Source organism: Triticum aestivum, chromosome 6A (assembly GCF_018294505.1).
Source record: "Triticum aestivum cultivar Chinese Spring chromosome 6A, IWGSC CS RefSeq v2.1, whole genome shotgun sequence".
NCBI lineage: Eukaryota > Viridiplantae > Streptophyta > Magnoliopsida > Poales > Poaceae > Triticum > Triticum aestivum.
Genome location: NC_057809.1, coordinates 553034825 through 553047334, shown reverse-complemented (window position 1 = coordinate 553047334; position 12510 = coordinate 553034825). Strand labels below are relative to the sequence as shown.

The following is a 12510-nucleotide window of genomic DNA, read 5'->3' as shown; positions in this document are numbered from 1 at the left end:
TAAATTTGTTTATTTCTCTATGATTCAAGGGGTTTTTAAGTTCCGATTAATGCCTATTTTTGTTTCCATATCCGCTTTGTATTCGCTCCGTGTTCGTTTCATCTGTTTCCATATTCATTTTCGGGGTTTCTGTATTCGTTTCCGCTTCTGCAAAAAAATGTGAAAATAAATATGATAGCACTCAGTTCCGTCCGTTTTCGCTCTATTTTCATCCCTATTGTATGGTCACTTTTCATGTCCATAGGCGCTTGGGGACTGAATTTTCGGTACTGCGATTGTAGATGCTCTTATGACTCCAATGCCGAGCAAGAACAGGAGACACCTTTCTTCTAAAATGACCAGAAGGATTCAGTGACCAACCGTGCAATCTTACACATTGCAGATATCAAAGATCTAATGATAGTCATCACAAAAGGGCACCTTAATCACCATTTAAGGAATCTTTGCAAAGTCTAGCAATATATCCGAATTTCAAGGAACATCTTCTCTAGCCCCCGTATGACAGGAGCAGCTTTCCTACAAAGAGAATCAAAGAACTTGCATCTTGACCATAGCTTTGTCAGTTCGGTGGCGTGTTGAAATAAAAGCAGATTTGAACCATAGAAAATGTGTAATCAATTTTGCTAAGTCTCACTCTCAGTCGACTGAGACTTTGTTATGTCTCCACCAATACTATATTCTCCTTTGATCTTGCATGAAGATTCATATAATTTTTTTATTTTCAGTTTTTATTTTTTTATATAGTATGTCACTTGACTGAAACTTGGTTAAGTCTCAGTCGATTGAGACCTAGCCGTACCCATGTGCAATATCTTAGAAAATGCGCCAATGATATTAGAGCATCTATAATCAGATCTCTCAAACCCGCCTCATACATCCGGACAGGTCGCCCGGTCATGATTTTTTAACACAGACGACCCCTGAAAAGCCCAGACTGGCCGGCACCCCCCATATCCAACCCAAATATGAGGCGGATATGGGGACGCTCGGGCGCGCCCGTGCACACCTTCCACGTCGGCCTGAAGGTGTGGCCTCACACAGACTCGCCGGGAAACCCGACAGTTCGACGGGCGCCTCAATCGTCTCTGTAGTGTGAACACCGTGTGGCGCCGCTCCGGCTCCCCGCTCGAGGCTGTAGCCGGCTATTTAAGCCGGCCGACGCCTCCAGCCCTAGCACATCCGCCTCTTCCCTTCCTCCGCCGCTACTCAAACCCGTTAGCCATGCCCCCACGCCGCCGCCGCTACACGATCCAACACCGACTCTTCCTCCTTGAGCAAGTCCGGATCTGTAGGGAAGCGGGGCTACCTCTAAAACCGGAGAAGGATTTCGAGGAAGTGGAGGAGGAGGAGCCGGCGAACGAGGAAGAGGAGGAGCAGGAGCAGGAGCCGGCGGAGGAGGCGCCGCCGATGGATATGGGTGAGGAGGAGGCGCCGGCGATGGAGGAGGACATGGGCGTGTGGTCGGAGCAGCACGCCAATCGCGCGGAGTCGGCTGCGGAGGCTAGGCGTCGCCGTCGGCAACAGGTGGAGGCGGCGCAGGCGGCCCAGGCGGCTCCGAACCCGGCACAGGTGACTCAGGCCATCTTCGACAACGACGAAATTTGAGTACTATAGAATGTAGTACGTAGCTATATGTTCTCCATGCTTTTGTATGGATTTAGGGGAAGAATAGGAGAAAATTACATGGAGAAGGAAATATGAGGCGTGCCCGATCAGTGTCGGCGGACGCGTCCGGTCGTGTTCGCGGGTGTTTGAGGGACCGGATTTGCTAAGTCCGGTGTTAGATGCTCTTAGCCAGCGACGACCGAGAAGGCAGCCGAGCAAAGGAGGAGACGGAGGATGGGTCACAAGATGAAGACGAAGAACCAACAAAGCGAGAGACAGCACAAGACCCAGAGGCAGGAAAGAAAACGAGACGAAGCAAAAACAAGAGCTCGGGTCGGCGCACATAGTCGCGGCCGGAACAGCGAATCCGGGCGTCTGCAGTAGTAGCAACCATACGGCCGTGCGCGCCGCCCAACCCGCATGCACTGCGCTGCCGCACCAGGCCAAACGAGAGCGAAGCGAGAACAGGCCAGGGAGGGAGGAGGGATCCTCCGGAGGGAGGGAGCCATGCAAGCAAGCCACAGAGTGGTGGCCGGAACAGGGAATCCGGGCGTCTGCAGTGGCGTACGCGGCCGTGGCCGTGCGTGCTGCCCCTGCCCATGCCCATGCAGCAAGGAAAGGAATCAATCCCCCTACGACTCTACTCCGCTGCCACGCTCTGGCTTCCCTTTTCCTTTCCGGCCTCCCTCGATCCCTTCCTTCCCTCCGCCCATCCTGCTACAGTCAGTACTGTTCTGGTCCGGCCGCGCCATCCTTTCCATTTCCGGCACCCTCCCCTTCCTCCCCCCTTTCCCCCATCCATCCACCCACCCGCCCAGCTACTCTACTCCCCACTAGGTAGCCAGCCAGCCAGCCGTCCGTCCGTCCCCCCTCCTCTGCGTTCCGGCGGGCCCCGCGCCGCAGTCGCGTGTCGCGTGCATAAAAAATGACTGGGCCGGCAGGGCCCCGTGCTTGCGTCCTGATCGCTTTGTTTATGCGCCTAATCCTCGCGTGGGCTCGCCCGGGCCGCGGTTGGCCCGGTTTTTATTAGTAGTACTCCGCCCTTTGCCAATCGGAGCAAAGCTAGCGCTGGTCCCGGTCTCGAGACCCCCAACCCCCCGCGTCGCCTCCTCCACTCCACCTCCCCTCCCCCCTTTCCTCTCCCCTCCTCTCCTTTCGCATCCCTCCTTCCATCCATCCCCATCGCATCGCAACCGCCGCATCGGCGAGTGAGCCGCGCCAGCACGGTGCTCCGAGCCTGCCTGCCTGGGCGAGCCTCGGCGCGGGCGGTGGCCGGGTTAGAGAGGGGGAGGGGACGAGGAGATCGAGGGAGAGAGGGAGGCGACGCGATGGCGCGGGAGCGGAGGGAGATAAAGCGGATAGAGAGCGCGGCGGCGCGGCAGGTCACCTTCTCCAAGCGCCGCCGGGGCCTCTTCAAGAAGGCCGAGGAGCTCTCCGTCCTCTGCGACGCCGACGTCGCGCTCATCGTCTTCTCCTCCACCGGCAAGCTCTCCCAGTTCGCCAGCTCCAGGTACATGCGTCCCTCCTCCGCGCCGCTCGCTCGCTCGCTCGCCTCGGGTCCTCCCCTCCCGTCCCTCCTCGTCTCGTCTTCCCGCGACGGTCCGTAGATCTACCCGCCTCTCTTCTTCCCTCGCCTTCCCGGGCGCAGGATCCGGCTCGCCTAGGGTTCATGCTGCTCCCTCCCGCGGGTCCCGTGTCAGTTTTGCGTGCCTTTCCGCGTCTCGCGCGCCCGGTGGGGATCATGCGACGTGCTGGCGGGGCGGATCGCGTTGCTTGGCACCGCCCGCAGCGGATTTTCTGGTTACGTTCGCGGATGTCGTCATTCTTGCCGAAATGGGGATTTTAATTATTTCTGTTTACTGTAGTAGTCATACTCCTGTAGCTGGTTGCGCATTTTTTTCGTTGATTTTCTTTTTTTCTTTTCCCGATCGAGCGGTGTGTTACGAGCATGCGCGCCTCTGCGAGTGCTGTGCGGCTTCTGTTTATATTTGCTGCGTATGTCTATGCATCTTCAGCTGCGGTGTTTTATCGTCGGTTCTTGCGCGCCTCGAGTGCTCCGGTGGGGCAAAGTTGCGCCTGCTAATTGCGTACGTACGGCCGGACTTGTGATTTTATGTGCTGCTGCTCGTACGTCGCATCGCCCGCTGATTCTAATGGGACTTAGTGTTCTGTGCGGTATATCGGTTACCGTTGTTCGATGAGATATTATTTGTACTCTTGCACGCATTTGTTCGTCGCCTCTTTTCCTTTCTTCCTTAGTTTGGGTTTGGGTGTGAAGGCTTCCTCGACGGGAGAAAGCAATGATATATTTGTGGTCCATAGATTGTTGTGCTGATGTCCTCCACTTGTTTGTTTTGTTCAGGTCCCCATTCTCTGCCGTTCAATGTGGCCGTTAGGGGAAAATTTGCCGTTGTTAGCTACTGTACCTAGTATTCTAACACTAGCATCTTGGGCATCATGTTTGTTTACGAGATTCTTATGGACCTTCAAATGACTCATCAGCCTTCTTTAACTTATTATGTGCTGCCTTTACATGTCACCGTACTGATTTTTTTTATTAAAGATGAAATAGTCTTAGTTGTTGTATATGTGTTGACATTGAAAAGCTTCGTCAGCTAATCAAATGATACGCTATCACCAAAATCATATTTGAGTTTTCTTTTCCTGGGATCATTTGTTTAGCTGAGGAAGTTGTGTGTATGGTCTCAACTTCTTTTACTTGAAACAGTAACTGTCTTGTTAAAGAATAGCAATCTTTTGAGGAGTGTCCGGTGTTTTAAGTTTCTTGGATGATTATGGATCATACTGGTGCATGCCAACTTCAGTGAATTATCGATAACCATGCATTTGTCTAACATAGCATTACAAGGAAAGTACTATGACTTGGAACTCTTATTAGCAGTAAACTGTAGGAGCAAAACGTAAGGACATTTGAGTCCAGCATTAATTTCCTCCGCGGTGCATTATAATATTTACTAAACTTCTAGGAACCAGAATGCTACAAGTAATTAGTCCTTGTTTAGGTAATTTAAAGAATAATTTAAACTGAATGTTACATAATAGGGACTGAGAGCATTTAACTACTGCTATATACAAAGTTAATGGGAAAATGTGGACTCAGTTTCGATGCTTTCTCATTAAGGTGTTTGGATTCAAAAAACATTCTGACTTTCTATCTGGTTAAGGATAATCTCTCTTCGTTTCAGAAACAAACATTTTTTGGCTTTCTCTTCTGTTTATTTAGTCCATCGCACTAACGGGTGTCATCTTATATATGTAGAAATGTTATTACTTATGGACTAGTGTTTTTTCGTTCGGGTTAACATCAGAGTTCAGTCTTCACTTTAACCTAACTTCATACTCTTGTCAGTGATTTCTAGTAATTTGATCGTCATTGTTACAATGAACTGTCAAGGTGACTATAGTTAATGTACCTAGTATGCCCCTGTATAATTCTGAACATCCCTATATCACTGTTATTTTAGTCATTTCCTTTTTTATTGATTAGTTGTAGCTTCATGTCGTACTGATATTGCCTTTCCTTGGACAGTATGAATGAGATCATCGACAAGTACAGCACGCATTCTAAGAACCTGGGGAAAACAGACCAGCCTGCTCTTGACTTGAACGTAATAATCACTTCTCACCCTCAGTGATGTTAGCCAGCAAATTGAAGTTCTGTGTTTGTAGTGTCCCAATACTTGTGAATCTACATAAGCAATATAAGGATGTGGCCCAAAATAAAATATCTTATATTCAAGGCCTAATCTAGCACAAACCTTCATATAAATGCATTTTCCCCATCTAAAACCATTGAAGCGAAACTTTGCTATAAAGAATACTTGAAAGTTGAAAAGCAGTATCTTCTATCCCAAAATGCCAATGGCGGGCGACCTTGATGGAGGTGGTTATTTTGAAAAAAGAAAAAAAATTCATATTTTGAAGTTACTATTTTTTTTGAAAAAAATTATACACATTCATATGGATGTATCCTACATGTATGCAATTTTTGAAGATGATATATATATTATGGTGAGATCTACACAAAAAAGACAAAATCATGTAGAATTTTTTGAAACTCTAAAATTTAATTCTTGAATTTTTTAAAACAACCACACCCTTTTCAAGTTTTTTTTGAGTTGGGTGTTAGGCCACATATAATACTCCCTCTGTCCCAAAATAAGTGTCGTTGTTTTAGTTAACCACAACACTTATTGTTCATGATAGCTGTGAAAAGGTGTACTTCTCTTCCTTATTTTTATTAATGGATGTCAACACTTTATAAAGTAGAAGCCTTGGGCAAAATGTAGGCAAAAAAATTTATCAGCTATTGCAATATGATAATTACTGCCTTTTCTGAATGCATTGATAGTATTCATTTATAAACTCCTCTTGGTATATGAAGGTAGTTGCGATTTGGTTGATTAAATTTCTTAATCAAATTAGTACTGACATGCTGGCGCATTTCTATTTTCAGTTAGAGCATAGCAAGTATGCAAATTTGAACGATCAGCTTGCAGAAGCTAGTCTTCGACTAAGGTTATGTTCTCCCCATTATATTTTTTACATGATCCATGCTGAATTTATTTTGCAATTCCATATATAATAATGGCAATTCTTGTCCAACCTATAGACAGATGAGAGGTGAGGAGCTTGAGGGGTTGAGTGTTGATGAACTCCAGCAGTTGGAGAAAAACCTAGAAACTGGTCTGCACAGGGTGCTTCAGACAAAAGTACGGTCACTGAACATGTCATTTTTCAAAGTTCCCTTCTAATCAGGCTCAAAAAGAGCAACTATTTAGCGGGCTGTATGATTTTGCAGGATCAACAATTCTTGGAACAGATAAATGAACTGCATCGAAAGGTACAACTTATTGCAAGATCAATTTTGACGTCATTATTTTAGGTGAAGAACCATGGATTTGTTTTAAATAAATAAAGCCAAATGTTACATTAATTTCTTAATTTTTACATTTTTACATCCACTGATTCATTCTTAATAGAATATTTTGTATATAGACAATAATTTTGTGTATTGTCTGCTAACAAAGAAGAAATTATTCATGTTTTTGTGGTTGGATAGTACAACTGGATTTTTGCAACTTTATTGGAGCCTTGTGTACTAAAATAGGAAAATAGGGATATGTTCAGAGTCTGAATTCTTGAGCACCATCCTTTTAAAAGATGCAAGCAAATATAACAGACCATGTGATCGAGTGCTTAAACCAGAGAGAAGATAGTACGACAATTTAGTGTTTGCATATGTGGACAGCCTTTTTAACTTTATTATGCCTTTCAGTACCAAAGCAAGAAAGTATATTATTTTCTGTTGTTTACATGTGTAAATGACTAAATATTCTTATTTTATTTTATCCAATATACGTTACTTTATCCACCTCTTAACATTTTGATGTATTTTTATGTTCTACTTATGGTTCAGTTTAGCAGACCATACTGCTAGTTATATTTGCTGTCCCTTTTCACCTTATATAAACTTAATTATTTTGACTGGTTTGAAGATGGAGGCATAAGTTCCCATTTGATGAAATAAAAAACTCAATGGCCTATATACTCCCTCCGTCCCAAAAGAAGTGTCTTGACCTTAGTACAATTTTGGGACAGAGGGAGTATGTTCTACTTGGTCTGTCATCATTTACCAATCTAGCATGCAAAATAAGGACTACCTTCCACATTGTGGCAGCTATATGCCTATATGAAGGGAAAAGCTTGCACTTACTGCTTGAAAGCTGTTGGAAGTTAAACACATAGAGAATTAGATGAACGGTAGAATGTCGATTTATTGTTTTGAAGTACCCTTGTCTGTAGAGGTAAGTTGTAAAACTAATAAATGTTGTACCACTTGCATATTGTACCACAGAGTTCACAACTGGCAGAGGAGAACATGAAACTAAGGAACCAAGTATGTACTTGAAACTCAACTTTCTTTAGCCAATATCTGTATTGTTATTTTTCAGTGCAGTCCATCTGAATACTAATTTCTATTTGCTTTGTTTTATCTGGATGCAGGTAGGCCAGATTCCAACAGCTGGCAAGCTAGTGGTTGCTGATACCGAAAATGTTGTTGCTGAAGATGGGCAGTCCTCGGAATCCGTCATGACTGCATTACACTCCGGAAGTTCACAGGATAATGATGATGGTTCCGATGTTTCCCTGAAATTAGGGTGAGTTTCCAAGAGCGATGTCGCTTCTACGAAATTATCAAGTCTTTTTAAATGTAGATCCATATACTCCTTCCGCCCCGCAATGTAAAGACTTTTTGCAAGCTATGTTAGCTTGCAAAAATGTCCTATATTATGGAACGGAGGGATTGGTTCTGTACTTAGTGACTTGGTATCTATCAGTGGACAGCGGTATAGATATGGATTGCAGCTTCCTGGTTGATATTGATGTGGATATGATCGTATGAGCTGAGCTGTGTTAATAAATTCTCAAAAAGTTACCAAATAAATACTAGATCGATTTTAATATATCCATTATTTGGCTTAGAACTTTGATATACTCAAAGATGTTTAGATTGGGATCCATAACCCTAGACGTTACAATTCATATTCCACGGGAGTCTGCAACCTACCCACTGTTCATTTGCTTTTATTTTGGTTGTATTCATCTGTTAGACTTAAACCTGGACCCAGACTGTATTTAGGTTAGGTTAACCCCTATTAGCAGTTTAACATTAATCCACATATGTAGGATTTGAGAGGAAATATATTTCGGTTCGGATTTGAGCCTAATTCTGATTAATTGGCACCCCTGTGAAGTTGGAACCATTCAAATTGCAAACTCGTACTGATTAATTGGCACCCCTGTGAAGTTGGAACCATTCAAATTGCGAACTCATACTATTGACATGATCTTAGCATCTACTGGAAATAAATCATATTTTTGAGTTACATGGTAGTGCTAAGCATATGCTTTTTAATTATGTTCGTGCAAACTCATGATAACATATTCGCATGGGATATTCATCATTTTGATTGTGATAAATAGTAGAATCTCATGTCATATCTCTCTTTTCTTGCGCTTGTCAAATTAGAGAATTGGATGGCATATTTAGCTATTTGGAATAACCATTCTTTTACCAAGAAAATTTGAATAACCATTTGTTGCAGGATACTTCTAAAACCAATTTTGCTTGCAGCATACTGTTGTACTAATTTAAATTACAGAAGATTGATTCGATAGCACTGAAACTTGTGTGGTGCATTGTTAAACCAACCAAAGTTTTTTTAATGATTCCCCCCATTGTTTTTGTATCCCTGTTTTGTGAAGGAACATAGTATTTTGCTCATTTTACATTTACTATTTACAATAATTTCTTGCAGATTGCCCTGCCTTCCGTGGAAGTAACAACAGTTGTCGTCCGTTCGGTTCCTCATGGAGCTGCAGCATCAGTGGAGAAGCTCTTGGGGTTATGGATAAACCTGGGCTGCAATAATCCTGCGGCGGAAGCGAGATCAGTTAACCTGATTTATCATCCTTGTGGCTGCATGATGCGATGCCCCCGTTTTAACTGTTGGTGTTTGCTAGGACCTTGACTAAACTTTTAGAGCTACCTGATGTTCATCGTTGTTGACACTATCCATGTTATGTATGTACCATGCCGGTATCTTAGATTATGCTCTATAAATACATGTCTTGGTCAGCGTTCTACTCCTTCCGTCTCAAAATATAAGCTCAAGTGATCTTATATTTTGGGTGGGAGGAACTAATATTTTGATGAAAAAGAAAGTTGAACAACGCTCAGAAGTTGAAGGGCATGTTCTCTTGGAATTTATTGCTGTTAGGCCATCTACAGCCAGAAATAACAAATCTGCCTCTCTAAATGTCCGCGGATGTGCTCGGTCAGTCAGGCGTGCATGCAGCCATACACTTCATTTTCTCCCTTATATTAGAGAGAAAAGAAATACTCCCACTGGATAATTTTTTTAATGCGAAGGGATTCAATTTATTTAGATAGTACTCCCTCTGTTTAGATTACTAAAGTAGTGATCTAAATTGTAACGCCCTCAATGCGGCTATATCTCCTACGTGTCGAAGCACGACTTAGAGGCATAACCACATTGAAAGCAATGTCACAAGTAAGTTAATATTCACAACAACCCATGTAAATAAATAAAAGAGGAAAATGATACATAGTTGGCTTACACTCGCCACGTCACACAAATACATGAATAACATTACAATCATCCAATACACTCATGGTCCGACTACGGTACGAAAATAAAGATCAACCCTCACATGCGACACGGTCCCCGATCGCCCCAACTGGGCACCACTACTGATCATCTGGGAAAGGCACATAGTAACAACGGGAGTCTTCATCGAACTCCCACTTGAGTTCAAGCGCATCGTCTGGAGCGGTATCATCGGTCCCTGCATCTGGTTTGGAAGTAAACTGTGAGTCACGGGGACTCAGCAATCTCGCACCCTCGCGATCAAGACTATTTAAGCTTATAGGTAAGGCAAGGTATGATGTGGAGCTGCAGCAAGCGACTAGCATATATGGTGGCTAACCTATTCGCAAAAGAGAGCGAGAAGAGAAGGCAAGAGCACGGTCGAACAACTATGATCAAGAAGTGATCCTAAAATAACCTACGTCAAGCATTACTCCAACACCGTGTTCACTTCCCGGACTCCGCCGAGAAGAGACCATCACGGTAACACACGCGGTTGGTGCATTTTTAATTAAGTTAAGTTTCATGTTATCTACAACCGGATATTAACAAATTCCCATCTGTCCATAACCGCGGGCACGGCTTTCAAAAGTTCAAATCCCTGCAGGGGAGTCCCAACTTAGCCCATCACAAGCTCTCACGGTCAACGAAGGATATTCCTTCTCCCAAGGCAATCCGATCAGACTCGGTATCCCGGTTACATGACCCTCGGGCTCTGGAAACCCAAAGGGAAAAGAGGCTAGGTGGCAAATGGTAAAACCAAGGTTAGGCATTGCTGGAGGAGTTTTATTCAAGGCGAACTGTCAAGGGGTTCCCATTATAACCCAACTGAGGGAGTCCTGGATTAGGGGGCGTTCGGGTAGCCGGACTATACCTTCAGCCGGACTCCAGGACTATGAAGATACAAGATTGAAGACTTCGTCCCGTGTCCGGATGGGACTTTCCTTGGCGTGGAAGGCAAGCTTGGCGATGCGGATATTCAAGATCTCCTACCATTGTAAACAACTTTGTGTAACCCTAACCCTCTCCGGTGTCTATATAAACCGGAGGGTTTTAGTCCGTAGGACAACTTCATCATACAACAATCATACCATAGGCTAGCTTTTAGGGTTTAGCCTCCTTGATCTCGTGGTAGATCTACTCTTGTACTACCTATATCATCAATATTAATCAAGCAGGACGTAGGGTTTTACCTCCATCAAGAGGGCCCGAACCTGGGTAAAACATCGTGTTCCTTGCCTCCTGTTACCATCCAACCTAGACGCATAGTTCAGGACCCCCTACCCGAGATCCGCCGGTTTTGACACCGACATTGGTGCTTTCATTGAGAGTTCCTCTGTGTCGTCGCTTTTAGGCCCGATGGCTCCTTCGATCATCAACGACGATGCAGTCCAGGGTGAGACTTTTCTCCCCGGACAGATCTTCGTCTTCGGCGGCTTCGCACTGCGGGCCAATTCGCTTGGCCACCTTGAGCAGATCGAAAGCTACGCCCCTGGCCATCAGGTCAGGTTTGGAAGCCTAAACTACACGGCTGACATCCGCGGGGACTTGATTTTCGACGGATTCGAGCCACAGCCAAGCGCGCCGCACTGTCTCGATGGGCATGATATAGCTCTGCCGCCGAACAGCGCCTTGGAGGCCGCACACGCATCGGTTCCGACCATTGATTCGGAGCCTACTGCGCCGATCGAGGATCAGCGGTTGGACGCTGCCTCAGGGGCTGCGATCTCAGAGGCGATCGAGTCGAACTCCAGCCCCGCACTCCGCATGGCCCGTGACTCCGAGGAGCCAGATTCCTCTCCGAACTCCGAGCCCCCCGCGCCCCTGCCGATCGAATCCGATTGGGCGCCGATAATGGAGTTCACCGCCGCGGACATCTTTCAGCACTCGCCCTTCGGCGACATCCTGAATTCTCTAAAGTCTCTCGCTTTATCAGGAGAGCCCTGGCCGGACTACGGTCAGCAAGGTTGGGATACGGACGATGAAGAAATTCAAAACCCACCCACCACCCACATGGTAGCCACTGTCGACGACTTAACCGACATGCTTGACTTCGACTCCGAAGACATCGACGGCATGGACGACGATGCAGGAGACGAACAAGAACCAGCACCTGTAGGACGCTGGAAGGCCACCTCGTCATATGACATATATATGGTGGACACTCCAAAGGATGGAGATGGCGATGGAACATCGGGGGACGATACCTCTAAGAAACAGCCCAAGCGCCGGCGTCAGCGGTGCCGCTCTAAATCCCGCCAAAGCAAAACAGTGATTCCGGCACGGGAGATAATACTACACCGGATAGCGCCGAAGAACACCCCCTCCAGCAAGATTCAGCACAGGAGGACAGAGAAGTCAGCCCTCACGAGAGGGCGGCGGACCAAGAGGTTGAGGACGATAATTATACGCCTCCCTCCAAAGACGAGGCAAGCCTCGATGACGACGAGTTCGTCGTGCCAGAGGATCTCGCCGAACAAGAGCGTTTTAAACGTAGGCTTATGGCCACGGCAAGCAGCCTCAAGAAAAAGTAGCAACAGCTTAGAGCTGATCAGGATTTTCTAGCTGACAGACGGACTGAAGTCCTTGCGGCCGAAGAGTATGAACTCGAACGCCCCTCCAAGAGTTACCCAAAGCGCAGGCTGCTACCCCGACTAGAGGAGGAAGCACCTACATCACCAGCGCATGACATGGCCGACCGGCCACCTCG

General features: G+C 45.9%; 1 protein-coding gene across 1 annotated transcript; it reads left to right on the top strand.

Annotated features, from left to right (window-relative positions):
* Positions 1 to 2611: 2611 nt before the first annotated feature.
* Positions 2612 to 9255, top strand: LOC780635 (MADS-box transcription factor 22). The gene is made up of 8 exons (XM_044548426.1): positions 2612 to 3115; positions 5156 to 5234; positions 6083 to 6144; positions 6239 to 6338; positions 6428 to 6469; positions 7484 to 7525; positions 7633 to 7787; positions 8949 to 9255. Exons 1-8 carry the CDS (start codon positions 2934 to 2936, stop codon positions 8971 to 8973), a joined length of 687 nt encoding a protein of 228 aa, XP_044404361.1. The 5' UTR covers positions 2612 to 2933; the 3' UTR covers positions 8974 to 9255.
* The last annotated feature ends 3255 nt before the right edge of the window (positions 9256 to 12510 follow it).